Genomic DNA, 27,713 nt, shown 5'->3' on the forward strand with positions numbered 1-27,713 from the left:
TTTTTCATATAATGGTCAGGGGAATCCTAACAACAGTGTGACCGCAAATATACCAACACGCTGTAGATTTGGCAGCTCTGGCACGAAGTAAACAGCTGCATGAAGTAACTATTTAAGGAGGTCCAGTCGGGTGGCGTTCGGGTGTGTTCGGTCACTAAATGTTCAGGGCGTGTTCGCTTGTTCATGCTTCGTTTTGTTTTATAACTCTTTTAACCCCCCACATTAAGAATAAGCGCGCTGAAAATGAACTTTCGATTCTGCCAATAAAAAATATTAATTTTTTTTCGAAAAGCAAAAAAAAATCTACCAAAAAAACCAAAATAACGACTACTTTCAAGTAGTACATTATTGAAAAATCAAGTTAAAAAAAAAACATTGGCTGGTTACCTTGTAATGGGCAACTTTAAACCCCATGCCATAATAGGGTTAATCATCACTCGATAGTTTCGTTTCTTTCGCACTCACAAGCAGCATAAATACGTGACAAACGGGCCCGATGGGACCTCCTTATATATTTACTTCATGAACAGCTGGTTCTTGCATTGCATCGTAAATAGACGCTTGTTCCTTTATTTATTTGTAAATTTATAAATATATTCGACAAAGCTTGGCACAAAAATGTCCTCCGCCATGTACTTGGAAAACTATCTGGATGGTGAGCTCGTTAATAGCGTTAAAGTGCCTGAGTGTAACCAATTTCATGCAGGATTGGAGAGTCTGCCCACCGAATTGGAGCGAAACTTTAAGCTGATGCGGAAACTGGACGATCGCGCACAAACGGCCATGAAGAGCATTGACAGCCATGCAAAAGACTTTATGCGCAAGCTGGCCGAGAGCGGGCCGCTGTGCGAGGAGGAGCGCAAGGAGCGCCTGGAGGATATCAAGGCGCTGTTTGGCAAGGCCAAGGAATACAGCGACGACAAAGTGCAGCTGGCCATACAGACGTACGAGCTGGTGGACAAGCAGATACGCCGCCTGGACAATGATTTGGCGCGCTTCGAGGGGGAGATACAAGAGAAGGCCTCGTCCACGCGCGCCAAATCCGAGGAGGCTGTGGCCAAAAGTAAGTGTGGGGTGCCCCCATTGAGGATGCATTTTGTCATATTTTCTGGTCATTGCAGAGGGTCGAAAGAAGGCAAAGGACAGTAAGGTGACGGGTAAAAAGAAAAAGTCCGCCTCCTCGGATGAGGAAACGGGGCGTGGCGGCGGGGGTGGTGGCAGCACCCAAACCAATGCCAATGTTAGCCTCAACTCTAGCAGCAATGCTGGTGGCCAAGGTACCAAAAAGAAAAAGTCAAAGGTAAATCAAGAAAAAGAAACACGCAAGGGGGGCGCACAAAAGGTAATTCATCATCATCAACATTTTGTCTATGAATTCAATTAGAATTTTAGTTTGAGATTTGCCTGTCGTTTCGTAGTCCGTCCTCCTGGTAAACACATAGATCCCCCCACAACTCCACTCCCAACTCATAATTTCTATCAGTTGCATTGCTCATTTTTCCCTCACTATCTTTGCACGTGTCAAACCATTTGTAATCCCCTACTCACTGCCCACTCTTTGCTCACCTTTGAACCCACAGAAAGTCGTCGAGGCGGATGACTCGGAGAAGGACTCCTGCCATACGGCGGCCACACATCCCAGCGATGTTATGGACATGCCCGTGGATCCGAATGAACCAACGTACTGCCTATGCCATCAGGTCTCCTATGGCGAAATGATTGGCTGCGATAATCCCGATGTGAGTGTAGCCACCAATCCATTCGGAAACCTCTTACTTAATTCTATTCTCTCTTTGCAGTGCCCCATCGAATGGTTCCACTTTGCCTGCGTCGGTCTTACAACGAAGCCCAAGGGCAAGTGGTTCTGCCCCAAGTGTACGCAGGATCGCAAAAAGAAATAGAACAATTCGCCAATAGTAGGAACATCATTTTAGTCGCTAGCTAGTTTAAGTACATTTACAATTTTAAATAAAGGTCTGTCTACCTGCCAGTGTGAAGCATAAATGTGTATCGATAATGCACACGGCATGTATTTGGTTTTTATAGAAGAATCAGCCTAATTTGCTTGTAGTTTCGGTAGTATCTTCATGGCATTTTAGTTTGTTGTTAAATTTTGAAGATTTTCATGCACACGACGTGCGTTTGGTTTGTTGTGTTACCTGCTATGCATTCTCCGTCGAAGATCAGTAGTTTCTTTAGTATCTTTAGTGCATTTTAGTTTGTTTCTAAAGTTTACAGGTGTCCAAATCAGATTTTCATGCACATGACATGCATTGGGTTGTTGTATATTCCCTGCTAAGCGTTCTACACGAAGAATCTATCGAAGACTTGCAGTTTCTGTATTATCTTTATTGTAATGACCACGAAATGCAAAGACTTGTAGTTTCTGTAGTATCTTTATTGTATTTTAGTTTGTTGTTAAGCTTTACAGATTTTCAAAACAATTCAGCACAAGACATGTATTTGGTTGTTGTATGTTATCTTCTATGAATTCTCCGTAGAAGAATCTATCGATGATTCAGTGGTTTCTGTAGTATCTTTATTATATTTTTCTTTATTCTTAATTTTACAAATTTTCAAATCTTTTCAATGGGCTTCAAATAGTCAAAAAACTGCGCGGCATTTTGCACACGTAAATAATCAAATTTAACTGTAAATATAAATAAGAAATCGGGAAGGATAAATGAGAAGGAAAAACGCCTAACAAAGCCTAGTTTTGTTTGCCAAGAGCTACCGAATCGATGTGCGCTTGAATTTTGCTTTTGCTGTTTACTTTTTGGTCATTATCTTCAGATACTCGAGCGCATTTTGAGCAGCGTGGCGTTGAGCATCCCGCGATGTTGGCCCAGTGCCGTGGCAAACGCCCACGGGCAGCGTGGACAGCTGCACCAAGCACTGAAACTGACCCGTGAACGTCTTCTCCTCGATGTCCACGTAGGTGACCTCAAACTGGTTCTCGGCTGCAATGTCTGTCAGTAGCTTGGGATGATCAACCGAGGCATTCTTCAGGCAAGTTTTCTGAAATGAAATGAATGAAAAGATTATAGAATAAATATATATAATCTAAATGTAGAATGCAATGTAAGGAGTGCTGCTGTGCCAATTACCTGTAGTTTAAGCAGTTTCTTGCCCGTCGCATTTTTCAGGGTCTTGTGGAACTGTGACACTTTGTTACTGTGCTGCGTGGTCAGCGTCGGCACAGTGATATCTTTCAAATCACCATAATAATTATCGTTAATGCGGGACTGTAAATAAGAGCGCAGCGTTTTCTGTTTCGTTACAATTCGTTACACCACAAACAATCTCAAAAGTTAAATGGTGAGTTGAAATATATCACTTGGGAGTACGAGTTTAGACAACAAATAATTGCAGCTAGGGAACTAAATTTAAAAAAAAAACTACTTAAACACAACAAACAGAAGTAAAGGAATATAAATCTGTTCAAGTGTAATTATAAATAAAATGCAGCGGGTTAGATCTACAATCAATTTAATTGACATTTGACAGAAAATATACAATATATTATGGTAAACAAAATCATGCCAACATCATGCAGTGTTGTGCGTGTGTCATGTTTTTATACCCGGCACTCGAAGAGTATATAGGATAAATTGTATTTGCGTAGAAGCCCTACCGAATTGGGATCAGATTGGATCATTACTATATTCAGAATGAAGAAATTAAATTGAATTGGCTACCGCCACCCCGTCAAGCTGCTTTTTTTGCACATTCTATCATTCCACACTCTGCTTCGAGCAGTGTGCGGCTCTTGGGGAGGGGGGCGAGCTAAAAGACCGTTTTGGCATGATAAGTGATGTATGTAGATGTAGATGACATATGTAAAAAAAATTTTAAATGTAAAATTTGAAAAATCCACTAAGGTACAGATTTATTACTGAGTACCGGGTATAAAAGTTGTCACGCTTAAGAAGCGTCTCACACGTTCCTACTCGTTTCTTTTGTTTTTAAAACATTTTCCCCCTCTAGATCTCAAGCAATTCTAAGTTCGCAGAGACACTTTTGTAAGATGAGTTCTGTGGTGTACTCACATCGCCCTCCAGCTCGTTGCAGACGTCTGGTATTTTGGCTGCATCGATGGGCGTTTCCTGCAGGTGACTCCACATCTTGTGGGCGGCCAAACGTTTGGCAATCTTCTTGCTCTTCCCCTTGCCAATCTCTCGATTCTGCAGTATGGTGCAGGCAATGGTGAAGAGCCGCTCATGCGGCAGACCCATTGCGGTTACAGTGTCATACGATGGCGGCGGCCACCGGCGCTGCATGCACAACTCCTGCAGCAAACCAATCGGATTGCCCACAATCTTATCGCTGGCGCTGCAGAGACAAAAACTAAATGTTTTTCTCTCCATGGAGTACGCTTTTGCGCGTATTACACTTACTCGCCAATTGCTGCATTTGGGCAATCTCCACCACTGCCGGATGCCGTGGGATCAGTTACAGCTGCGGCGGCGGCGCTGTTCGTAGCCTCGGCCAGCTGGGTGCCCATCAGTTTGTCAATCAGAGCACGAGCGGCGGCATGTTTGGCCTCCTTTTTTGAGCGTCCGGCTCCCATGGCCGTGAAGGGCGTGTCCTTGTCCTTGAATGACACGCGAAAGCGAAACGTTGGCTCATGTATGGCGCCTTCGATTTGGACCAGCTCGTAACCAGGAGTAATGCCACGCCGACTGAGGATCTCCTGCAGAATGCTGACGGGCGTTTTCATGGCCAGCCCATTGGCATCGGTTTCGCTGACAAAAGCGATTGCCTCGTCGGTCGATGATGCCCCCGCATCTACTTCGCTCAACTGCAGCTGGATCGGCTGCTGCTGTGCCTGTTCCTGTGGCTGCGACTGCGATTGCGGTGGCTGTCCTGTCGACGACTTCTCCTTCTTGACTTTGCTCGAACGTTGCGTCCTTGTGGTGGACCCTTCGACGTTGCCATTTGTCAAGCCAGCAGCTGCAGAACTGCCCGGAGTATCATACTGTCGACGGGGAGCAAAGCCAGTCTGGGGTGGCTGCGCCGATGTTGGTTGCTGCTGCTGCTGCTGCATTGGATGCCCTAGTGGCTGCTGCTGCATTGGGTGCTGCGGTGGCTGCATTGGATGCTGCGGTGGCTGCATTTGCTGCATTGGGTGCTGCGATGATGGCTGCTGATCTTGTGAGAGCTGCAGTTGCTGCGGCCGCTGCATCTGCATCTGCTGGTGCACCTGATTCTGGTTCTGGTTTTGGTTCTGTTGGTGATGCATGTTCTGCAGCTGGTGTGACATACCGTGACCATGGTAGTTTGTCTGCTCCATATTTTCGAAATTGTATTCCATACGTATCTGACTGTGAAAATTTATGTTGCTGAAAAATCAATATTTTTACGGCCGTGCCCAGACTCGGGTGGGAATCGGAGCTGCCAAACTGCTCCCCTTGGCAGAGTGTGGTGAGGCCTCTGGTGGGATTTGATTACTTACGGCTGATGACCGATTTTAACTGCCTTTTATTTAATAATAATTTATTAACGCCTTGGTTAATAATTTATTTTTAAATAAAATACAGCAAAATCGAGTCGTGGTCGGATTTATTCAGCGTGACCGCGGAACTATCGATCAGATATATCGATAGAGCCTCGGATATATTCCGAAATAAACCCTCTCATTTTCTAAATATTCTGTAAATTTACCGTAATTCTAAAATCATTTTCCTCGACTTAAATCTTCTGTTTAATATTACCAGCTAATTAAGACCCTCAGCTCTTAAATTGTAATTTTACTCGAATTATCATTTGATTCTCTACAAGATTGGCTGATTTGAATGACTTACATTTGTTGGATTGGTTGCAAAACAAGGTTAATACTGTAAAGGTCAACCAAAAAAAAATAGCATTAAAAGTTACGTGGGTGGGAATAGAATGTTACGTAATTTGACAATTTGTTGCTGACTAACTGGTAGGTAAAGTATAGTATGGGAACTTGTGTGCCCTATTAATATTATTATCATTATAATTACATTTTACCAGCTGCTGTTAAACATTAACAATGACTTTGTCTTAGACTGACATGCTTTTAACTTTTCATTTGTTTTCTATGTAACCATACATTTTCTACCGATCTAGATACATTCTCGGTATCTATAATCTGCTAAATTTCGTTGAGATGGCTCACCAACACAGATTGACTTGTTTGGAGCCAGTGACTTCCAACAATTCCCTATTCAGTGCCCCAAGCCATGGTGCTGAGCGTTAAGTTCTCATCTGGCTGCCACAACCGAACCGAACAAACGTCAGCGGTTCAAATGCTAGTAATGATAATTGCTAATAATGATAACTGAAATAAGATTGCCAAGTACCCAGAGAGGAAATTTAATAATTGTCTGCGAAAAAAGACAGATCTTAAATAAAAAGTTTAAAAAAAAATAAAAAATTCAGTGCTGTTCCCCATGTTGGGGAACATTGCTGATTAAATTTCGCAGCATGTTGGTGGCCCGTACAATTTATGTTACCAACGGTAAAATACGTAAGTGGTGATGGAATTCAACGTAAGTGGGAATGAAGTCAGCAGCGCTGCTAGTTTAGCTATTTTCCCACTAGATGTAAGGGTAAAATATTGTAAAAGAACGTGTAGCGGGAATTCAAGTTCCCAAGTTAATTTGGCGTTATTCCAGCGTTTTTTTAGCTTCCGTCAAAATTGTCTCCTTATTTCTAGCTTTTTCGAAAATCTAGTTTAGCTTTTTTTATGTTGGCAACACTGATACTGACCCTCCATTTGCCGAAATATATCTTCTCATGTTAGAAAAAAACCCATTAATATACCGAGAAAAAATCGTATTTAAGTCAGTTAGTCCCGTTGTATTTAAACAGGTGACAGCCGCTTGTACAAAACATAAATAACCACGTTATCTTTCCCCTGAAGCACTTACCATACCTTACCGGATACTGCAAGCATAGACATGTTTAATTTATTAATTAATTTATTTAATATACTTTAATGTCTATCAGTAAATCAGGTTTCCAAGCTCTGGCAGTCAGTTAGGGGTACTCCTGCAACGGGTTATGTTTTCATGTAGCATATCCAATACATAGAAAATTGCGTCCTTTGCTCTATTTGCAATCAAAGCCAGAAATAGTAAAACCAAATCTACTTGGTGTTAAGTAGATATGCTATGCCATACACCCTTCCTCTTTTTCTATTGAGTTCCTTGTTGGCTTGTACATTTTTCCGTCAATATCCCTACCGATAACGATCGTTGTTATCGGTTTCCCGCCTTATCGGATGTGTTTAATATATTTATTGCTCCATTGGTTGTACATATTATATATTTATTTTACTGTTGTATAGGTAATGCACGGGAAACAACATTCAATCAAATCAAATGCGATTGCATGCGCGGAATTGTGTAGCTTGAAATGCTCGTGTGGGACTCCCCTAGCAATAAACGAAGAATTTTATAGTATTTCTAAATCTGGCGAGCGCCACCTCCTCTGCCCTGCTCCATCTAATCGTCGCTTAAGAAGTCATCATCGAGATTGACATCTGTCGTATCGATGTTATCATCCAGCGTTATGCCGTCAATCTCTAGGTCGAGGTCGTCATCATCGTCGTCGTCCACAACGTTGGCGGCAGAGCTTGCTTCCTGGACAGAGCTGACCACGGGAACAGGGGCGGAGACAGGGGCCGCCTTTATTTTCTCCTCCGGCTGGCCTCCACTCTGCCGCTCGGCCGAGTTCAGTTCCTCGAGAGGGTTGCGCTCGCTATTCAAGGGCAGCTGTCCAGCCAAGCGGGCTGGCACTCTGCGTGTCCTCTCCTCCTGCAGATGCTGCTCCACGCGCAGGGCATCGGTGAGCCCAGGAAAGAGATTTGTATACTGAGCTGGATCGGCCAGTGACTGGCCGGCCTTCTCGTTCACCTTGCCCAGCTCCTCGCGCCACAGCTCCACCACACGCGACATCTGGCTGGGCAGATAGGTTCGGGCAAAGAATGCCGCCTCAGGCAAGCGGTTGTTTTCGATGAGAAGGTCGAGGCAGCGGTGCACATCCGACCGCAGGAATGCGGCCAGGAAGGAGGCGTTGTGACGTGCCATCACAGAGGAGACAGCCTCCACCTCCTCGAGCATCTGTGCATCGCCCGAGGCCGTAGAGAGCAGCAGCAAGCCACTGAAGTCATTCGCCTTCCTCATGCATTCCTGGACTAGCGCCATGTTATTCTTGCGCGCCGCCACATCCGCCAGCTGTGACCATTTCTGGGAGTTCTCCGCCTCGCGGGCCAGCTTCAGGGCAATGTCCAGCTCATCGATCTGCAAGGCCAGGTCAAACTTGTGATCAGCATCGGTGGAGACCTGCAGAGCCTGCGATTTGAAGCCCTGCTTCTCCAGAAAGTGTGCCACTCGTGTGCGATGCTCCTTGGGTATGGTCGGCAGCACCTGATCAGCCCGCTCAAAGTCGCGACGCATGACGGCCGTCTGGTATTCCAGCACCGACAGCTGCAGGCAGAAGCTGATCACGTTCAGCTCCTTGTCGCCCAAATACAAGCGGTTGTCCTTGGGCACGTAGCCCAGCAAGTACATGGTGCGATCCAAATGCGATACGGTGACAATTTCGCCACCCACATAATAGTTGATGCGATTCACAGAGTTCGTATAGATGAAGCAGTCGCCGACCCACAGACCCGTCTTTACAGATTCAGAGACCTCGCCTGCAAATCATATAAAAAGAACGTTAGATGTTGGTCTTGGCAGATCTTAACTGTGGTCTTACCTAACACATTGAAGGCACTCTCCACACCATCATCCTCTAGACCCTCCTTGGATTCGACGGCATTGGCCACTTGGGCCGTGTCCACGCCCAGTATGAAGTACGAATCGTCTGTGGCCAGGCAGACGAGGCTGCCACTCTCATTCCAGAACACATTCTTTGGCTGCACCTCAATGCGACGCACCAGCTGCAGGGTCTCCCAGTCGTAGAAGGCCAGTCCCGACGAGGTCTTCACGCCAAAGTAGTAGCCACCATAAATACTCTCTGCCCCATACTCGGGCGTAAAGCTCTTGCGCTCCTTGAAGTTGCGGAACAGCCGGACAGTGCCATTGTTCTCCCGTATGGCATACTCGTTGCTCTCCAGTGCCCAAACGAACTCCTGGGCCGATCCAAAAGCCTTGTTGCGCAGCGCCATCGATGTGTAGATTATGTACTCGCCATCGCCGCAGACAACTACAAAGCGGCCATTGGGATTATGGGCAATCGTCTGTGGGTAGATCTCGCAGGCGCCCATGTCCTTAACGGCAACGGGCAAGCGTTCGCCATCCTTAATCTCAGTGCCGTCAGCAATGGTCTTTAGATTCACCTGCAGGAGCAAAAAAAAGCTCAGTTAATGCTGCGACAGCACAAGGATTAGATGGCCCCGACTCACCTGCTGCATTTCAGAGTGTTTGGCCCAAACGATTTTACCACCCACCACATCCATGGACATGGCTGGCTCCTCGCGGCCCACCTTGATGATGATGGAGCCCTCATCATAGCCGAGGGCCACGTTGTTGGTGCCACGCATGCTGGAAATGGTCCAAACGCGCTCGAAGCCATAGTTGAGGCAGGTCTCCAGGCGGTAAGTGCCGGAATGCCAGATGCGAACAGTGCCGTCCTCGGAGCCTGTCAGCACAATCGGCAGCTCGGGATGGAAACAGACGGCAGAAATGTTCTGTGCGTGTCCCTCCAATGTTTGCACGCACGTCTTGTTCTGGTAGTCCCAGATCTTGACCAGGCGATCGTCGGCGCCCGAAATCAAGTAGGGCTTATCACCGCCATGATAATAATCGACGCAGTTGACGCCCTTTTCGTGACCCTCCAGCGTAAAATTGGCAAAATTGGAGCCCAGCTGCCAGACCTTGACCGTGCGGTCCAACGAGGCAGAGGCAAATGTATTGTTGTCCTTGGGATTGAACACGATCTGCATCACGTAGTGGGTGTGACCCTCGAAGACACGCTGGCAAGCCCACAGCTTCTCCCAGTTCCACAACTTGATGAGCATGTCATCTGATGCAATCCGAGGTAGGAAAGTGAAACCAAAGTTAGTATGGAATGAGCAGATTAGTGCTGTGTAACCTACCGCTACTGGTCAGCACGAGTGGCTGCGTGGGATGTACGGCAATGCAGCGCAGGTAGTCCGAGTGCGCCTCATACGAGTGCACCTTCTCCAGGGTGTTGTAGTTGAAAATACGGATTTGCATATCATCCGAACCGGTGATGATCCAGTTCTTGCGTGCCACGAAACGGGCGGAGCGTACCGGGACGTCGCATACCTCGAAATCTTTAACCATTTGCTGGTTTTCATAGTTCATGATGTGTACGTGGCCATTGTATAGGGCGCACAACATCCACGGCTCGGCTGGATGCAAGTCCACACACTTGACCCGATCCGACCGCGACGTCAGGCGACGCTTGATGTCCAGTTTGAGAGGCATCGCTGCTGATCAAGTAAACCAACCCAAACTCTGTGCAAAGAATAGTAAATTGATTGCGGCGAGATGAAGAAAACTCTTTTGCTGTGCCTACTGCTGTCTTCTTCTTCTTCCCCTCTTGTTAATGTGTCAGACCTGTGCTAGAGTTGTCGCCTGCCACGTTCGGTAGTTCGGTTATGCTATCGATAGTAGTGTATGTCGTTCCGCCAAATGGACATATATATATATAAATATATGTCTCCCTCTCCCTGCATGATTTTCCCCATGAAGCTATACCTGTTTTTACATTTTGACTGTCAGCTTAACAGTTGCATTCAAATATCAAACAAACAAAAATCGATAGCCATACATCTCTGCCGATCATCGATATACATTTGATTGCATTCAACAACCCTACGCTACGTCCACGTCCTCTTCTCACTTCATTTTGGCTATATATTGTAATTGCCGCTTTAAAATTGTATAAAACATGTAATTGCACAGTAACCAGAACAAAGAGCGCCTCAATATAAACCCATAAAGCCCATTCAGTGAGCAGTGCGAACAGCCCCGATGTGGATCTCAGGCCGGATAGTGTTGCTCCTCCTGCTGGTGGCACTTGTTGCCGCTAAGACGAAAACTTCCGCTGTGCAGGAGGACGTGTCCGAGTACAAGGACTTTAAGAAACTACTGCGCACCAAGAACAATGTCCTGGCTCTGTATGTGACCAGTGCCAAGGCAGCGGCCGGCGAACTGAAGGTGTTCCGTGAGGCTGCAGAGGCGATACGCGGCACGGGCACCATGTTGCTGGTGGACTGTGGGCAGCAGGACAGAAAGAAGTTGTGTAAAAAGCTGAAAGTCACACCGGACCGGTACACGCTGAAGCACTACAAAGATGGCGACTACCACAAGGACTACGATCGACAGGTGAGTGTCGGTTCGATAGTCACGTTCATGCGTGATCCGTCCGGCGACTTGCCATGGGAGGAGGATGCCGAAGGCGTCGATGTGCTGCACTTCAGTGATGCTGCCACATTCACGAAACACCTGCGCAAGGACATACGACCCATGCTGGTTATGTTCTATGTGCCCTGGTGTGGCTTCTGTAAGAAAATGAAGCCCGACTATGGCAAGGCGGCCACTGAGCTCAAGTCTCAGGGTGGCTATCTGCTGGCAGCCATGAACGTGGAGCGCCAGGAGAATGCACCCGTGCGCAGACTATTCAACATAACAGGTAAGCCCCCCCGCCCTCTCGTATGTTCATACCCTAAACATTTCGATTCACAGGATTCCCCACACTGATCTACTTTGAGAACGGCAAGCTTCGCTTCACCTACGAGGGGGAGAACACCAAGGACGCCTTGGTGGCATTCATGCTGAATCCGAATACAAAGCCCACGCCCAAGCCCAAGGAACCGGAGTGGTCAGCGGATACCAACTCGGAGATAGTTCATCTCACTAGCCAAGGCTTTGAGCCCGCACTGAAGGACGAAAAGTCAGCCCTGGTCATGTTCTATGCTCCCTGGTGCGGCCACTGCAAGCGCATGAAGCCCGAGTATGAAAAGGCAGCGTTGGAGATGAAGCAGCAGAAGGTGCCCGGCCTCTTGGCTGCCTTGGATGCCACCAAGGAGCAGCCGATCGCCGAGAAGCACAAGGTCAAGGGCTACCCAACGGTCAAGTACTTTGCGAATGGCGTCTACAAGTTTGATGTCAATGTGCGCGAAGCATCGAAAATTGTGGACTTTATGCGGGATCCCAGGGAGCCGCCTCCGCCTCCACCGCCGGAGAAGGCATGGGAGGAGGAAGAGGATAGCAAAGAGGTTCTCTTCCTCAATGACGAGACCTTCAGCTCGACGCTGAAGCGCAAGAAGCATGCGCTGGTCATGTTCTACGCGCCATGTAAGTTCGAAAATGAGTCTACAATGCGATCGAATATAAATATTTCTGTCTTTTCCACAGGGTGTGGACACTGTAAACACACCAAGCCGGAGTTTACAGCGGCTGCTATAGCGCTGCAGGACGATCCACGCGTTGCATTTGCCGCCATTGACTGTACCAAGCATTCCGCACTCTGTGCCAAATACAATGTCCGTGGATACCCCACTATCCTGTACTTTTCCTACCTCAAAATCAAGCTGGACTACAATGGTGGACGCACCAGCAAGGACTTTATCGCCTACGTGAACAATCCGCCGAGCACAACGGAACACACCGAGCTGTGATACGCTGTCGACGAACTCAACTAACGATAGATAGTTTCTCTCTATCCCTCCTCACTACTTTTGCAATCTCAGTTCGTGTAATAATTCCTAGTTGTATTCCATTTATATAATTAATTTCCCACCATTTAACCGGAGAGTATATATGAATTTGTGTATGCCCACGCCTTGGCTTACTAATAAATTATGTTTAAGCTTCATTTGATATTTCTGGAGTGCATCTGGAAGGGAGAATGCCTCTGATATTACTTATCTGACAATACCTTTTGCATGGAAGAATGTTAGAGGAGATCTTCTCCTTGCTGTATTAATTATCTCCCATGGGGTTTGTATAATTTTTGCAATTCTTTTATTGTACATGTGTAGTTTCAATAGTTTCTAATTGCTTTTAAAACAATATCTAACCTTATAAGTAATATATTTTGAATTCAATAGCTATGTAGATGTATGTATAAAGCCTTAATCATGTGGCACACATTTCATGGGAGCAACTGAGGCATACACACACCGGTGTGTCTCGTATATTGCACATTCGCTTTGCCGTGGTGTTTTATGAAACGGGTTTTAATGCTAGAAATAGGTTTAGGTTTATTTTTGCCAAAAATGGGTTGAAATGGTCGCAAGAAATAGGAGAACGGATCAGAGGGTCTGTTTTGTTTGGGGTTAGGAGCCTTGTGGATGGGGAAACCAAAGAGATCGAACTTAACTTAACGCTTCTTTGTCTCATCGTCGTGACTGTGGCTGACACTGTTCCGGCTTAGGCTGCCCAGCCAGCTGCCACGCTGGGCATTGGCCGTGTAGTCCTCGTTGATGAGATTAAAGCTATTGAACATGTCTTTCATTTTGAGGGCACGCGTGCAGGCATAGTTCTTTGTGGCCACATACATTTTGGTTAGAAATTCGGGCATTTGCTTCTGCGTCACCCACGACTTGATGTTCTGCGGTATGGGTATGCCAGGATCGTCGTAATAAGTGAGTATGAAATGCAGGCCAGGCTCGTGGAATCCGCGGAACGGCTTGATGACCATCAAGCTCCAGTAGTCGGTCACCCTCACCTTGCCGGACAGTGCTGGATATGTGCCGTGCTTGGCCCCCCGATTGCAAATGAATATCATTTTTCGTGCCTCATCCTTGATGTAGCGTCGACAGTAGACGTAGTCGCGGTTCGCAAACAACCGGGGCCACTGCATTTCCCAGTAGATCAAATGCGAGTTGCTACCCGGAACAGGGTCCTCGCTTATCAGCTCCAGTCTCAGGGCCGTGTCATCCCACTGTCGGCGATAGTCAAGATCTGTTTGCACATGGAGGAAATCGTCGGCTGTGATGTCATCAAATCGAGCATAAACCTATTGGCAGGGAACCACAAGCATTACATTCGATGAATTTCACAATTTGTGCTCAAGTTTACCTTATATGAGTACAAAGATGAGCGTTCCTCCCGCCTCCAGATGCTAAACTCGTTTTTACTAAAGTACGGCTCCCATTTCTGATCGTCCTGGGCCTGAATCCGAACCACTCCAGCTGGCGCGTCTCGAGTATCCAACCCAATGGGTGTGCGACAGTTGCGTATGGAGCCATTGTCCGGACCGGAGCCTGGGCTCGGCCCCTGCTTGCTCGTCGACGGGATGGATGCACCGCTCTTGCGACACCTTTGATTCCCCAGCTGACAGTAGCAGTATTTCATTTTCTTGGCCTTGCAGCTCTCGCACAGCTTGTTATTGGGCAGTGTGTTGATGAACTCAATGTCCCGTCGGCACATGTCAAAGTTGGAGAGCGACAGACGCTCCTTGTTCCAGTCAAAGCCGTCGCTGCCCATCCGCTTTATGTTCAGTCCCATGAGTCCCACGGCGCTCAGCATTAATCCACGTATGGGTGGCTGGAGCTCCCGGCGATAGTAGGCGCGCCATAGCTGCTTGAGACCCTGTGTGCCGTAGACCGACTGATAGAATGTCAGCAGTTGCTGGATGCGCCGCGAGCGTTGGGCGAAGATCGACTCGCACTGATAGCTCCAGGCGCGAAGAGTTTCCCGGGATTGGGTTTTGATTGCCAAGACAAATCGATTGAGCAGCATGCCGGCTAATTCAATTGTCTGCTTGTCTGCCCCCTGCTTGCATAACAGCTGAATGTTGGACGGGGCAGCAGCTCACTGTGGTTAATGTTCTTCCGCGATTATTTGCTCGCACACTTGTGTCACACTCGTTGACTTGAAACTGCTAATTTTGATACTGTATCCCTTGCTAGCGACTTGACAGGTGTCCCAATGCACGAGTGGTTGGTTATGTTATGGCTATGCTTATCATTCTAACCAATTAAAAAAACGTGCATGCTGCACATTTTCTATGCTTATGTTATTGTTGGTGTTGTTGTGTCGTTACAGGGTGAAGTGCTGTGAAATGTGACATAATTCGAGCAGTTGACAGCACTAATGATAGGAGAGTGGAAACATTAAAAGCAATGTGGATATAACTATAATTTACACAATTTTATGTACCGTGACAGCTCTACACTTACTGTAAATAAATGGTTTCCTTGTATCGGCGTTTTTATGAGTGTAAATATATATAAAACAATTATTTTCTCAAAGGTTTTTGGCAGGCCTTGCTCCAGTGTGCTGCCATATTTAAAGTTTCCCAACACTGGACTAAAGAAACTCGTGGTGCGATTTTGTGTTTGTTGCACCGATTTTTATTTCAACTTGATGTGTGAAATTGCATTTCAGCTGGAAAAGGATCTAATAAAACACGGAGAGGATGTCAATGCGGCGCCAGCGCTTCAAGGCTATGGCCAATCTTTCGCACATCAAGCGCAAGGCGCGTAAAGAAGATCTTCAGGTGCCGAAGGAAGAGCCAGAGGAGCAGGCAATGGCAATTGGGACAGACATTGAAGAAGAAGCTATCGCGGCCAGCGGGGAGCTGGAAGATGCTGATGCAATGGCTTTCAAAATGCCCGTCAGTTCGGCTGGCCAACTGGAGGAGGTGTTTCACTCTGACATTGAGGACAATGTGATACAAATGGACTTGCAGAAAACCGCCAATGGATTTCCCATGTCCCCGAGCAAAACTCAGGCACGCCAACGTGTGCGTCCGACCCCTGTGTTTGGCCAGCGAAGGAATAGCTTTGTTGGCTCCCCCATGGCCGGCGACTACGATGGGGAGTATCAGTCTCCGGCAACGCCCACACGCAGGGAGCGCTACCTGAGCGGCTCGTCGATGGGCACGCCACAGCAGGTAGCCTCGCCCATGCCCCCGTCTCCATACAAATACTTTCCACCCGTCATGAGTCCTGGCATGGGACGCATACGCACGGAATCCACTTGTTCTGCCTACTCGGAAGGCGGCGGCAAGCAGCGCAAGGGCGACGATAAAAGCCAGGTCAATCAGTCGGGACAGCGAGTGAACGCTCGAAGGGATTTCGAGACGCGCTTCAACAACGGTATTCCAGACAAATCCACTTTCAAAATGTTCGACATGATCTTCTACAATCCTCTAAACAATCCCATGGAACAAAAGCCTTTGGTAACCACAATCAAGGCCGAGTCCAGTGCCGAGGAAACAAAACCCACTCCAGATCAGCTGATGGACGCCAAAGAGGAGGCCACTTCAGCCCTGCCCGTGCCGCAATTGAAGCTCGATGCCAACGGGGAGATGATCATTGATGAAAAGACTTTGGAGATTGAAACCACCGCCGAGGTGGAAGCACGCAAGGTGCTCGCCAACTCCTCGCTAATACTCATGGACGAGACCACTGGTAAGCGTGAAAGAGCTTTGCATTTCTCCCTCACATATTTTAATACTTTCGTACCTCCTGCTCAGGTGACAATGGATTTTATAAGCGTCACAGGCGCACGCCATACTGGTCCGCCGAGGAGACGGTGCGCTTCTACCGCAGCCTGCAGATTATCGGCACAGACTTCTCGCTGATGTGCCAAATGTTTCCGCAGCGTACGCGGCGTGATCTCAAGCTCAAGTACAAGCGGGAGGAGCGTACCAATAGCCAGCTGATTAACAAGGCTCTGCTCTATCCGAAAGCCTTTAATATACAGGAGCTAAAGGATCAGCTGGAGCAGGAGGATCGCGACCGTGAGGAAAAGGAGCGCAAGTGGCATGACATTATGTCTGCTCAGGCTGGCAACACCAAGAAGGTAAGTTTCGGGTCGTCCCAAATGTTAACATTTTAAAATACTAAAAGTCCTGTTCCAATTCCAGCGCACAAAACTGCAGGGCAGCAAGGCTGCGCGAAGCCTAAACGATGGAGATACGGTCTATGAGAATGAGCATGTGACCAAGAAGATGCTTGGCAAGCACGCCTGGGCCAAGCGCTGTAAGGCTTTGGAGGCGGATGAGAACGATGGGACCGGTGCAGTCAAGCGAAAGCCCCGGCAACGCGTCTCGAAAAAGAAACAAATGGAGGCTAATCAGCCATCACTGAATTCCATCAAGGAGGAAGCAGTTATCAAAACGGAACAAACTGGATGTAACAATGTGAATCGGGGGGAGTTGCAGGAGGACTTAAATGCGCTTTTATCGGACGATCAAGAGTTCATAGTAGATATTAGTAAGACACGTGATAAAACCATCATCAATATGGACGATGGTACCCTAAGCTATGTCAGCGACGTTGAGCCTTCAACGGATGGGCCAACTGGACAGCCATCAGAGGCATTTATAATTGATTTCATTGCCGATCAAACATTACCTTTACCAGCCGAAAGCACGGACGAGCCAATCGCTTCGACTGCCACTGAACATGGCATAGAGAAAATCCTTTCCGAGCTGGCAGAGGGTTCGTTGGTGCTTGTGTCGTCCCTCGATCCTGAGAACGAGGATCGAGTCGTCAATGAAATTTACATGTACGACAAAAACACCGGCGACCTGTGCGAGAGCCCACTGAATATACCCGAACATATTGTTCAGTGTATCATGAATGTTATGCAGCTAGAGGATTAAGATGCATTTTGCATAGGTATATAGTTGGACACCTAGTTTTAATTTAATTTCTTGTGAATAATTTATTAAATCTTTCTGTTTGATACATTTAAAAATATGTTCATATTTGGAGGGCGAGAAGAAAAACGTTTCACAGCACTTACAGCTGTCAAATGAATGTTAGTAGCGACGTTGTGCCACACTACTGTTTGACAGCTGTGTTTGTTGCCGTGCTGGGGCAGTAATTTCTGTAGAATTTAACAAATTAAGCGATTACAAACGATGGCACAGGTCCCCTTGGCAATTGTTTCGCACAAGCGGCAGGTGTGCAGCTTGTACAAGCGTGCCCTGCGCAACCTGGAGGCGTGGTACGACCGACGGCAAGTGTAGTTGAACATATCTGCGGTAGATTATATAATGACGAAGTGCATCTTGTTGCCTTAACTTCCCTTTAGAAATGACTACCGCTATCGTGCTGTGCAGATGCGCGCCCGTTTCGACGAGAACCGCAACAAGGATCTGGGCGAAGGCATTCGACTGCTGGCTGTTGGCCAGAAGGAGCTCTTCGAGACTAAGCATTTCCAGCCCAGAAATTGTAATCACAACGGCCTGATCTAATTGCAACGAGAAACCACTGACTATTTACCATTTGCAGTTGCCAACAGTGCTGGTGGCTGCGCCTTCGAGCGCGAGGTCATCCCACCCGATTGGCTCCTGGACTACTGGCATCCCCTGGAGAAGGCCCAGTATCCAGAGTATTTCGCCAAGCGGGAGCAACGAAAGAAGGAGTACGTGATCTGGTGGGAGAAGCAGCATGGCAAACCAGACCCAAAGGACCTGGGACACCACTAACTAGCCCTTAAACTACTGTAGTCAAGTCCAATAATTGCGATAAAAGAGTAAAACACATTGGAGCACCTCATAAATGGATTTTATCATTTTTATTTAGGGTTTACAGCATGACTGCTCCTCTGACTGAGTGTTTAAACGAGAAATTTGGTAGTGGGACATCCATTAAATAAATTTGTTTGTACTTAATGTTTTGATTAAAACATATTTATGCGTGTGTGTGTTTGTGTACAGTGTACATGAGGGGGATAAACGTAAGTATGTATGCGTGCGTAGGTTGCTTCATATCGGTCGGTGTCCAGCCACTCAGATCAGCTCATTGGGATCTATTCTAGGGCGCTTTTTGCTGTTGCTTCCATTGCCATTAGGGGTGGAGCTGTTGGCGCTGCCCTCGTTGCCATGCTCACGCTTACGCTGCAGTGTCTTTTTGTCCCACTGCTGCGTGAGATAGCGCAAGAGAACGCATCTCTTGTCCATCACAATGAGCTGCTCCGAGGCCTCATCTTCGGTGGGCAAATAAACAGAGGCCCGCTTCTGTGAAGTGCGTATGCCGTGCTCGTTGCTTAGGTGAGTGAAGTTATTGGAATCGTGGATTGGCAGGCCCTTGATAAAATCGCTCACAGACATCTTGCTGCTTTTGTATTGTTGCTACGGAATAACAAAAATGTTTCTCTTTCACTTATGTTCTCAGTAAAACTCGACTCTACTCAACTGTCTACTTGTGCGGGGTGTTTGTTTAATTGCAAGCAATTGCGTATTTGTGCTTAAGCAAGACTTCTTTTGTTAATTTGTATGTGCCCTCGAGTCTTTTTTGTTGTTATTAGTGGGGTTGTGGAGTTGGAATGTGACGGGCAGTGCTGTGCAACACCAAACTGCTGCTTGACGTTGTACAGCACTGCACTAGTTTTGCGGAGAATTTAAAAGTAAATACACGCTGGAGTACTATTTTTTTATTATTAAAATACAAAAATACAAATGAGTTTCTTAGCTGCGATTGTGGCGATTTCCGTCACCCCGGCGCACCACATCTTTGTACTCATCCATGCGTCTCATACGTGCCAGATTCTCTGGATCGTCCTCTTCAATTAGTTGATCCTCCACAGCCTTTTCCTCATCCTCCTGCTCGTTGGGATCGCGTGCAGCCGCTATTGCCTGGGCCTGATTCATTTTGGCCGACTTCTCCGCATCGGGGAATATGCCCTCGTCAACGCGCTGCTGATAAAACTCATCCACGCTCATGACGGGCAAGCTGGGATAGCCCAACCCAAAGACGGCCTTCTGTGTGGCATTGCGAGTAATGATAAATGGTTGCAATGGCTTCGGCGCTTGATGATGGTGATGACTATGACCATGGGAATGGCCATGACTGGAAGGACCTCGTGAGCCCGACGGCTTGCCAGATGGAGCTGGAGTATCATCATTAGGGCTGGACTCGCCACCTGGCAAGCGAGCAATACGCATTTTAGCTAGCTCCTTCATCATGCCCAAGGATTCCAGTTCCTGCTTGCTGTCTATGATGCTCTTGTCCAGATATTTCAAGAAGAACTCCCTGCGTATTTCGTCATCCGCCGTCTTATTTTTGACGGCAGTCCGCATTCGTGCCATGTACTCGTCGATTTCCTTCATCTTACGATATTGAGCAATTTTATCATTGCGGTTGAAGGCGGCCTCCATGAGCTCCCGCTGCTCGCTTTTTTCCAATTTGTTGGCCTGCTGCACGGTTCCTTTGGGTGCCTCACACAGCTCGTACTCCTGGCAACGTTGCAGATGATCCTTAAAGTAAATTTCGCCTAGATCCATGATCTCTGTGCTGTTCGGATTGTTAATTTTGGTTGTTAGTTTCCCTAGAAAGTAGGGCAACAACATAAACGGCAGCGAATCGGTGGAGACTTCGTCAATAAGCTCGTTGGGACTGAACATGCCTACTTGGTTCACAATCACTGTTGCCTCCTCAAAGTGGCCCAAGGCAGTTTTCACCTTGTTCTGCAGATACAAATTGCATCAATTTACATACTCGTACATTCATACATATGTATGTATGCATATCTCACCTGAAATTCGCTGCCATTGAATGGAAGATCGCTAACGTCTAGCTCGTCATAGAGATTCCAGCCACTTAGGAAAATATCAGTCAGCTTCTTATCCTCGCCTCCTGCAGCAGCCTCTGCGTTATTTGCATCAGCCATGAATTAATTATTAAAAATAACCAAAATGTATGCACGAAAATTTGCGAAATGATTTGACGCCGGTGACACAGCTGACGGTGTTGCACAACAGCCGTTTTAGAAGTCACTCAGTGTTGCAAAAGTCCAACTCCCAAGAAAAAATTTCAAATGTTTTTTGTTCAATTCTTTTATTAAATTGTATACAAGCGGTCATCGTTGAGTCTACTGGAAAAGCCTTGTAGTCTAACCCTTGAGAGTGGCTTCAAGCTCCTTGCTCGCCAGTAGTTCCTTTATAATGTCCAGGCCACCAATCAGTTCACCCTTCACATACACCTGTGGGTATGTGGGCCAGTCGGAGTAGGTCTTCAGGCCTTGGCGTACTTCCTCATCGCTCAGGATGTCAAAGGTCTCATAAGGCAAACTGTCAATAAATACAACCAGTTAATGAGATCGATTCAACAATTGGCTTAACTTTGTGCGCACCTCGTGTCATTTACAATAGCAATCAGTTGTTTGGAGAACCCACAGCGTGGACCATTACGATCGCCTTTCATGAATATCATTAGGGGAGCCTTGTTGACCAAGGCCTTTAAGCGGTCATCCAGTGATTGTCCGGTGGATGCCGCACTGCTTGCACTCTCTGCCAACTTCTTAGATTTGCTGCTGATAGCGGCAATGTCCACTCCATCTACACGGTCCACAGCCGAGCCCTTGGCAAAGAAAATAACTGTGGGAACGGCTTCAATCTTGATGAAGGCCACAAATAGTTAGCAAATATATGATAATCCCATATCCACCTGATAATACTCACTTGATGCTTCATGGAAATCTCTGGAAACTGTTCGGCATTAAGGCTAATGAATTGCAGTTTGTCACCCAGTAATTTCGACAGTTCTTCTAACACATCTTTCACCTGAGCACACTGCTCGGCCCAGTCGGCGGCAAAGAGCGCCACCGTTGTCTTGTCGCCATTAATATATGTTTGATATTCCTCGGCTTTGGACACGCTCAGAACAGGCATTTTGAACACAATTTTGTTGTATTTAATTTATTGAAGTGTAAAATGAAATAAAAGCAAGCTGTATATTATATCAGCTGAGAGTAGTGCTGGTAAGCGCCGCTCGGAAAACAACGAGTAATCGTATTTGAAAAACACGTAACTCAGTGCAGTGATATTATTTTAATAAGCTAAATAATCAAAATATTTTTATTAATATGCACCATTTAGGAAGAAAAAGACCTCCCATACCTAGAGAATTTCTTTCTTGCACTTAACACTCTCCATTACCGTGTTGTAAAGCGCCGCGAAGCACTATCTATTAATCGATTTGTTTCAACACGTGCAGAGGCCGCATTCAATACACACAGCATACGAATTTTTGCAATTACAATTAAAACTTGATTTAAATTAAAAATGGTGACAAGGAAGAAACCAATCAAGCGCTCTGCCGAAAAGGCTGCCATTGATAAAGACGAGGAGGAGCCGACACAGCCAAAGGTTCCGAAGGAGCTAATCGTCATAGCCCAAGAAGTGAAAATTGTCCGCGCCCTGGCCTGCAACGATTTGACAAAAAGAAATCGTCAAATGCGCAAACTACGCAAATTTTTCGAGCTGCGGGCAAACACAACTTTTTCTTTCACCGAAGATGACTTTATGCGGATCTGGAAGGGGTTGTACTACAACATGTGGATGTCGGACAAGCCGCTGGTGCAGGAGGAGCTGGCCGAGCAGTTGGCCCAACTAGTGGACAGCTTCGGTGGTAATACGGATTGCAGTCTGTTGTACTTCAGCGCATTCATGCGCACCATGTGCCAGGAGTGGTTCGGCATTGACCAATGGCGAATGGACAAATTCCTGATGCTTGTGCGCCGCATGCTGAGGTATATCTTGCGGCTGCTAAAGGCGAAAAAGTGGTCGTCAGAGCTGATCGATTCGTTTAACACCAGCATGCTGCAGTCTGTGCTGGCGGAGCAACCCAAAAGCCGCGGTCTGACAATGCACTACTTGGACATTTTCTTTGAGGAACTGGCCAAGGCGGCCAATGGAGAGATTACAGCCGGCCAGGTAAATCTGTTTCTGCGCCCATTTGTCAACTATGTGGGCACTCAGCGCGACGCCAAACTGGTAGCGCAGTGCCGGACACGAGTGCTCTACCATTTGCTGTACCAAAGCGAATTGGGCCGAGACTATAGCGAAAAATACAACGCCTGGAAGACAATGGGCTTTCCGACCGCAAGCATCGATGACATTGAGAAACACGACTCGGGCTTTGACGAAGAAGATGACGAGGGCAACACTGAGGAGGAGCCGCAGCGTGCCACCTCCCTTGATCCACGCGCTGGCAATGTTGATGTCCACATGCCAGAGCTTCCCCTTAACGCGGATTGTGTACTGGATGAGCTGCAGACGCTGCTGCGCACAAACGAGTTCAACAGCAAACGTCGCAAAGGTTTACGAAAGCTAATCCAAATCTTTGAGACCTTTAAGAATGGAGAATTCCCGCTGGGTGTGCGCACCATGCCCAAGGTGGAAGGCACAACCCTATCCGAATTGGTGGAGCAGAAGGTGGCCGACATTGAGGAGATGGAGGACGAGGTCTTTGGCACTGGCAGAAAACTAAAAAAACTCAACAAGTCCAAGCGCAAGCGTCTGCTGCAGTCCATTAACTTTGAGGAGGTCGATGAGCACAACTACGACGACATAATTGGCAAGGCTCTGCCCCCAGAGCTGCAGAAGAAGGTAAAACGCAATGCGAAGGTGCGTTCTAGCATCAACAACGCCTGGGTAGTGGAGGAAGTCAAGCAGGACGCCGAGGAGGGTAAGGAAGATAAGGTCAAACTAGCCAAGGAGCCGAAGGAAGCGAAGCAGTCGAAGCCCAAGGCAAAGAAGGTAAAGAAGGTAGAGCAGCCGCAGGTGCAGCCCAAGCCGGAACCAGAAACAAAACCTGCATCCAAAAAAGCTGCCGACCCTCCTAAGCCTCCAGCCAATGGTTGGGCAGCGGCTCTCGAGGCTGGTGAGCAGGAGTTTTTCCTGCCCTCGCGCAAACAGCAACTGAAACAGATAAACAGCACACTCCAGAAGTCCATGACGCCGCAGCCAGCCCAGTGTCTTCCACAACAAGCGTCCACGCCTCAGAGGGGCAGTGCCAAGCGCGTGCAGATCCAAGTGAAGCGCAACAGCTCCTATCCCAAAAGCGACTACTATCGCCAGTTGAAGTTATCCCCCGGCTTGCCATACGATGCGGCCCGTTTGCCTGGCAAGAGCGCCCTCAAGCCGCACGTCATGCCTGGACCTATCAATCCCAACTACAAGGGTACCAAGCTACCCTTTAATGACACCCTGTGACGTTGCGTCCGCTGGCTGGGATTTGGACAAGAACGTTGACGCAGCAGTCTTCAACAACAACAAAAACTCCATTCGAACGCTCTAATAAATGCGAAGAGAATGCCACAATTAGCATCCATGATCGATTCTGTCGCAATATTAAAGTGAAAGATCGGAGCCCAGGCATATTATTTAGGGTTATATCTTCTGTAGGTCTTATACAATTTTTACATATATTCTTATACTACCTACCGCTTGCACTAGGTATTCTGTTAGATTACATTGATGATGATTGATTCTACAAACATAGGACCCTTTTGTTAGACTTACAACTGATCGATCATTCGCGTCATATTCTCGCATGTACTTGAGTTACTTTTATTTTGCCCACACCAGATCCTGCGCTACATCAAGGCCCAATACGCAACATATATTTAAATGCTTCAATTGTTTGTAAACATTTTAAGTTCACATGAGCCATGATTGAAATAAAAGCTACCATGTATGTGTAAGCACGCGAATTATTTAATCTTGTTGCTATAAGTATTTGGGAAGCGTCGAAGCAAATTGGAGCAGTCTGGACAATGAAGTATCTATGAGTATCTACGAGAATCGAATTGTAACAATAAATAATCAAACATCCTTCTTCCACCTCATTGCATCCTTCACAATTGCTGCTGACAATCCGTTTAAGTTGCGTAAATCTACGCCAAGGAAGTCTGCACATATGTAGAATGTTTATGTGCGAGTTGGTCTATTGAATGGATTCGTATGTAAGTCGTGTGTCTATCGAATAGTCTCGAAACTATTCCCACATCCATCTGCTATCTACAGCGCAATCTGTCTGAGGCCCACACCCAACACCCCACTTTCTCGGTGAGTGTTGTCGAAATTTGATTCAATTTACTTGCACTTAGGCGATTATTGCGCACCAAGATATGACGCAGAAGTTGAACAAGTGCACAGCTGATCCACCTCCCCAGAAACAGTCCATCGTCGCAGCGGTAATGGATACGTTTTACGTATACGTGTTGTCGGCTGGGTGAATGGTACAGGAAGATGCAATTCCCACCCACTTATGCAGCCCATGCTTTTTATAGCTATTTATAGCACTTTAATGGGTCACTGTGGGCACACTTTCAGTTATATTTAACCCAATCAAGAGGTTGGCCGCCGCCTGACCCTTGATGAGGCTATAAAAGCCACTGGACGAGCCGCACAGTTCAAGTTCAAGTGCTGCGATGTGCTTCACTCGGTTTGTGGTTGTGTGGCTTTTGGGCTGCCTTGCAGCGGGTGTTTTGGGCTTCAAGAGCTGCGCTGAGGAGAAGCATTGTGTGCCCTCCGAGCAGTGCAATGAGGGTCTCATGGTGGAAGGGCACTTCTATCCGGATCGCAGCAGAACCATGCTAGATGAGCAGTGCCATTATATGGAAAAGTGCTGCAATGTCCACGATACGGTGAGTGCAGATAGTGATTGAACCGACGTACACTCATGTACTTGTATTCCGCTCTCATATGTAGCTACCCACAGCCAGAACTTTGGAAGGAGCAAACTCCTGGCAATGCGGTGGACGTCATGATCTTTGGTACTATCTCCGCCCGTTGGGATACAAGCAGCAGGAAGCAAAGTTCGGCGAGTTTCCGTGGCTGGTGGCCATTTATGGGGCCGCTGGTTATTTGTGCAGTGGAGCCCTCATATCTCCCCTAGCCGTCCTCACCACGGCTCGTTGCGTGCAGAACGAGACGGCCGAGAATATTCGTCTGGTGGCAGGTGAATGGGATGCCGCGGTGGAGCTGGAGCCGCAACCCCATCAGACCCGTGCGGTGGCGGAGTTGCTGCTGCATCCCAATTATACGCAGACACCGGTGGCCCACAACATAGCTGTGCTGCTGCTGGCCAAGGAGTCGCCTCCCTTCGAGCTGGCGCCCAATGTTCAACTGATTTGCTTGCCTCCGCCCCAGATGGTGTACAACTACAGCCAGTGCTATGTTTCCGGCTGGCGGCGAGGCGATTTTGGTGGCTCCGTGACGTTGCCTAAGCGCTGGACTCTTTACGCCCTGCCGCGGGATCAGTGCATGGCGAAACTCCGGCTCTCCTACCTGGGTCGACGGTACTCCCTCAATGACACACTGCTCTGCGCTGGCGGGGACAAGGGAGACTTTGTCTGCGGCGATGGTGGCATGGATGGAGTGCCCCTCATGTGTCCGCTCCCCGGTCACGACGATCGCTTTGTTTTGGCCGGCCTGCTGGCCAAGCCAGGGCGCTGCGAAGGCCCACAGTTGCTGGGAATTTACACGAACTTGCAGTTCTACCGGCAGTGGATAGACCAGAAGCTCAGGGAACGCGATCTCGACATAAGGCAGTACATGGTGTAACCAGATTGTAAGCAACCCCCATATAAACAAAGAGTATTCTAAGAAAATTATTTTATAATATATATTTGTTGCCAAGTCCGATCGGATTGCATTACAACTCCCGGAATTCGCTCGACCAGACGCGTGATCCGCCTGCCGTGGGCCTGTCGTGGTCTACGATCCGACATTTGCCTTTAGTCGTTTCAAGACAGATTCAAAGACAGGTTCAGTTTTGTTTTAGCTGCTAAATATTGTAGTTCCTTGGATATGTTGAAACTCTGCTTGCTGATACAGTTGCTCGGTCTTTCGCTGCTGCATGGATCGGTGCATGGATGGCCATTTGAGCCCTTAGATAATGAGGATGACTTTGTCAATGATAACCACACCATTTGTAAAAACTGTACGCTGAATTATCGAGACTATGTGATCGTTATGAAAATGGAATTTGATACGCAAGAAAAAGGGGCCATCTATCCGTATTTTCTTGGCATGTGGCTCTGTTTTGGCGCACTGCTGTTCGTTCGCCACTACCGTCAGCGCCATTATAAAGTCTAAAGAAAAGAAATACACAAAGAAATACATTTTATTTGTAAACTGTATAAATTTATGAAGGAAATACACAGTTCTACATACATATACATATGTATAATTAAATATGCAAGCATTTGGTTGGCATTTATTTGCAATTTTGTTTTAGCTCATGTTAGCGGACTTGCCATTTGGGCTGCAGGATACCAATTGCAGTTAAGAGAGTCGCTGGCTTGAGTTATTCATATTATTCTCAACTCACAAGTGAGTCGAGTGGGTTCTGGACCCAAAATGCAGTTAAGAGAACCAACTGAAATTGAGTCGAGTGTGTCTAGGACCGTAATTGCAGCTAAGAGAGCTAGGCAAAAACTGAGCCGAGTGTGGTGTGTGCTGGAGCCAAAATGCCATTAAGAGAACCAACTGAAATTGAGTCGAGTGCAGCTAAGAGCTAGGAGACAGGCAAAAACTGAGTCGAGTGCATGCTGGAGTCAAGAGACAGTAAAGAGAGTCGGGACAGCTCAAGTGCAGTTAATTTTGAGTGATGGGTTTGGTAAGAGAGGTTCACGTGAGGACTCAGCTCAACCTGGATGTGTGCTGCAGGCTGAGTGGAACAGAAAATCTTCGAGAAGAGCTGTTTGAGTGTAATAAGTTTGGGATTAAGTTTGGCAGGTTGAAGCTTTTTTCACATTGAATAAAAGAATATATGCACCTACGTTGTATGTATGTACATACATAATTATGTATCTATGTTTATAAATGTAATAATATTCCCATCAATGTAAAATTAACTTCCGATTCGTTCAACAGAGGGATGTCATAAATTTTCATATCACAATAATTGAATATTTTACACCGCAAAACTGAATGCTGTCTGTCGTCCGGGTGTCATTTCCATAAATTGGTATCTAGTTTGAGATACGAGAAAGTATGTATGTAAAGTA

General features: G+C 47.0%; 12 protein-coding genes across 19 annotated transcripts; 6 read left to right on the forward strand and 6 right to left on the reverse strand.

The window, feature by feature from the left end:
• The first annotated feature begins 512 nt into the window (after nucleotides 1–512).
• LOC117900047 (inhibitor of growth protein 4) lies at nucleotides 513–2,021 on the forward strand. 2 transcript variants are annotated; one of them, XM_034810239.1, is made up of 5 exons: nucleotides 513–655; nucleotides 707–1,063; nucleotides 1,122–1,342; nucleotides 1,581–1,739; nucleotides 1,800–2,021. In XM_034810239.1, the coding sequence occupies exons 1-5, from the start codon at nucleotides 619–621 to the stop codon at nucleotides 1,899–1,901; spliced, it is 876 nt and encodes a 291-aa protein (XP_034666130.1). In that variant the 5' UTR covers nucleotides 513–618; the 3' UTR covers nucleotides 1,902–2,021. The 2 variants fall into 2 exon arrangements, with proteins under 2 accessions (XP_034666130.1, XP_034666131.1); XM_034810240.1 differs by having other exon boundaries at nucleotides 1,122–1,300; nucleotides 1,800–1,941.
• Nucleotides 2,022–2,377: 356 nt separating this feature from the next.
• On the reverse strand, nucleotides 2,378–5,603 carry LOC117900046 (interferon-inducible double-stranded RNA-dependent protein kinase activator A homolog). 5 transcript variants are annotated; one of them, XM_034810235.1, is made up of 5 exons: nucleotides 5,456–5,603; nucleotides 4,398–5,324; nucleotides 4,050–4,332; nucleotides 3,108–3,245; nucleotides 2,378–3,015 (listed from the first exon to the last, which is right to left on the reverse strand). In XM_034810235.1, exons 2-5 carry the CDS (start codon nucleotides 5,312–5,314, stop codon nucleotides 2,770–2,772), a joined length of 1,584 nt encoding a protein of 527 aa, XP_034666126.1. In that variant the 5' UTR covers nucleotides 5,315–5,324; nucleotides 5,456–5,603; the 3' UTR covers nucleotides 2,378–2,769. The 5 variants fall into 5 exon arrangements, with proteins under 5 accessions (XP_034666126.1, XP_034666124.1, XP_034666128.1 ...); XM_034810233.1 differs by having other exon boundaries at nucleotides 2,378–3,018; XM_034810237.1 differs by lacking the exon at nucleotides 3,108–3,245.
• A 1,675-nt stretch (nucleotides 5,604–7,278) lies between these two features.
• Nucleotides 7,279–10,555, reverse strand: LOC117900044 (coatomer subunit beta'). Its single transcript, XM_034810232.1, has 4 exons — nucleotides 10,076–10,555; nucleotides 9,383–10,002; nucleotides 8,734–9,316; nucleotides 7,279–8,671 (listed from the first exon to the last, which is right to left on the reverse strand). Exons 1-4 carry the CDS (start codon nucleotides 10,428–10,430, stop codon nucleotides 7,476–7,478), a joined length of 2,754 nt encoding a protein of 917 aa, XP_034666123.1. The 5' UTR covers nucleotides 10,431–10,555; the 3' UTR covers nucleotides 7,279–7,475.
• Nucleotides 10,556–10,804: 249 nt separating this feature from the next.
• LOC117902240 (protein disulfide-isomerase A5) lies at nucleotides 10,805–12,825 on the forward strand. The gene is made up of 3 exons (XM_034813485.1): nucleotides 10,805–11,640; nucleotides 11,694–12,305; nucleotides 12,366–12,825. The coding sequence occupies exons 1-3, from the start codon at nucleotides 10,980–10,982 to the stop codon at nucleotides 12,626–12,628; spliced, it is 1,536 nt and encodes a 511-aa protein (XP_034669376.1). The 5' UTR covers nucleotides 10,805–10,979; the 3' UTR covers nucleotides 12,629–12,825.
• Nucleotides 12,826–13,202: 377 nt separating this feature from the next.
• On the reverse strand, nucleotides 13,203–15,012 carry LOC117902241. Its single transcript, XM_034813486.1, has 2 exons — nucleotides 14,034–15,012; nucleotides 13,203–13,971 (listed from the first exon to the last, which is right to left on the reverse strand). Exons 1-2 carry the CDS (start codon nucleotides 14,694–14,696, stop codon nucleotides 13,333–13,335), a joined length of 1,302 nt encoding a protein of 433 aa, XP_034669377.1. The 5' UTR covers nucleotides 14,697–15,012; the 3' UTR covers nucleotides 13,203–13,332.
• Nucleotides 15,013–15,257: 245 nt separating this feature from the next.
• Nucleotides 15,258–17,651, forward strand: LOC117902238 (transcription factor TFIIIB component B'' homolog). 2 transcript variants are annotated; one of them, XM_034813482.1, is made up of 4 exons: nucleotides 15,261–15,281; nucleotides 15,345–16,372; nucleotides 16,438–16,766; nucleotides 16,831–17,651. In XM_034813482.1, exons 2-4 carry the CDS (start codon nucleotides 15,376–15,378, stop codon nucleotides 17,569–17,571), a joined length of 2,067 nt encoding a protein of 688 aa, XP_034669373.1. In that variant the 5' UTR covers nucleotides 15,261–15,281; nucleotides 15,345–15,375; the 3' UTR covers nucleotides 17,572–17,651. The 2 variants fall into 2 exon arrangements, with proteins under 2 accessions (XP_034669372.1, XP_034669373.1); XM_034813481.1 differs by having other exon boundaries at nucleotides 15,258–16,372.
• A 94-nt stretch (nucleotides 17,652–17,745) lies between these two features.
• LOC117902245 (NADH dehydrogenase [ubiquinone] 1 beta subcomplex subunit 9) lies at nucleotides 17,746–18,473 on the forward strand. The gene is made up of 3 exons (XM_034813490.1): nucleotides 17,746–17,930; nucleotides 18,006–18,145; nucleotides 18,206–18,473. The coding sequence occupies exons 1-3, from the start codon at nucleotides 17,833–17,835 to the stop codon at nucleotides 18,400–18,402; spliced, it is 435 nt and encodes a 144-aa protein (XP_034669381.1). The 5' UTR covers nucleotides 17,746–17,832; the 3' UTR covers nucleotides 18,403–18,473.
• Nucleotides 18,474–18,590: 117 nt separating this feature from the next.
• On the reverse strand, nucleotides 18,591–19,258 carry LOC117902247 (DET1- and DDB1-associated protein 1). Of its 2 annotated transcripts, none has more exons than XM_034813491.1 (2): nucleotides 19,112–19,258; nucleotides 18,591–19,047 (listed from the first exon to the last, which is right to left on the reverse strand). In XM_034813491.1, the coding sequence occupies exon 2, from the start codon at nucleotides 19,024–19,026 to the stop codon at nucleotides 18,706–18,708; it is 321 nt and encodes a 106-aa protein (XP_034669382.1). In that variant the 5' UTR covers nucleotides 19,027–19,047; nucleotides 19,112–19,258; the 3' UTR covers nucleotides 18,591–18,705. The 2 variants fall into 2 exon arrangements, with proteins under 2 accessions (XP_034669382.1, XP_034669383.1); XM_034813492.1 differs by having other exon boundaries at nucleotides 19,107–19,245.
• Nucleotides 19,259–19,334: 76 nt separating this feature from the next.
• On the reverse strand, nucleotides 19,335–20,654 carry LOC117902242 (immunoglobulin-binding protein 1). Its single transcript, XM_034813487.1, has 2 exons — nucleotides 20,451–20,654; nucleotides 19,335–20,382 (listed from the first exon to the last, which is right to left on the reverse strand). The coding sequence occupies exons 1-2, from the start codon at nucleotides 20,583–20,585 to the stop codon at nucleotides 19,384–19,386; spliced, it is 1,134 nt and encodes a 377-aa protein (XP_034669378.1). The 5' UTR covers nucleotides 20,586–20,654; the 3' UTR covers nucleotides 19,335–19,383.
• Nucleotides 20,655–20,765: 111 nt separating this feature from the next.
• LOC117902244 (glutaredoxin 3) lies at nucleotides 20,766–21,665 on the reverse strand. Its single transcript, XM_034813489.1, has 3 exons — nucleotides 21,376–21,665; nucleotides 21,048–21,310; nucleotides 20,766–20,985 (listed from the first exon to the last, which is right to left on the reverse strand). Exons 1-3 carry the CDS (start codon nucleotides 21,583–21,585, stop codon nucleotides 20,808–20,810), a joined length of 651 nt encoding a protein of 216 aa, XP_034669380.1. The 5' UTR covers nucleotides 21,586–21,665; the 3' UTR covers nucleotides 20,766–20,807.
• A 202-nt stretch (nucleotides 21,666–21,867) lies between these two features.
• On the forward strand, nucleotides 21,868–24,404 carry LOC117902239 (ribosomal RNA processing protein 1 homolog). The gene has a single exon (XM_034813484.1). The coding sequence runs from the start codon at nucleotides 21,979–21,981 to the stop codon at nucleotides 23,908–23,910; it is 1,932 nt and encodes a 643-aa protein (XP_034669375.1). The 5' UTR covers nucleotides 21,868–21,978; the 3' UTR covers nucleotides 23,911–24,404.
• A 706-nt stretch (nucleotides 24,405–25,110) lies between these two features.
• On the forward strand, nucleotides 25,111–26,800 carry LOC117902243 (phenoloxidase-activating factor 2). Its single transcript, XM_034813488.1, has 2 exons — nucleotides 25,111–25,346; nucleotides 25,411–26,800. The coding sequence occupies exons 1-2, from the start codon at nucleotides 25,131–25,133 to the stop codon at nucleotides 26,263–26,265; spliced, it is 1,071 nt and encodes a 356-aa protein (XP_034669379.1). The 5' UTR covers nucleotides 25,111–25,130; the 3' UTR covers nucleotides 26,266–26,800.
• The last annotated feature ends 913 nt before the right edge of the window (nucleotides 26,801–27,713 follow it).

The sequence above is a fragment of the Drosophila subobscura genome, chromosome U (genome assembly GCF_008121235.1).
Source record: "Drosophila subobscura isolate 14011-0131.10 chromosome U, UCBerk_Dsub_1.0, whole genome shotgun sequence".
In the NCBI taxonomy this organism is placed as follows: domain Eukaryota; kingdom Metazoa; phylum Arthropoda; class Insecta; order Diptera; family Drosophilidae; genus Drosophila; species Drosophila subobscura.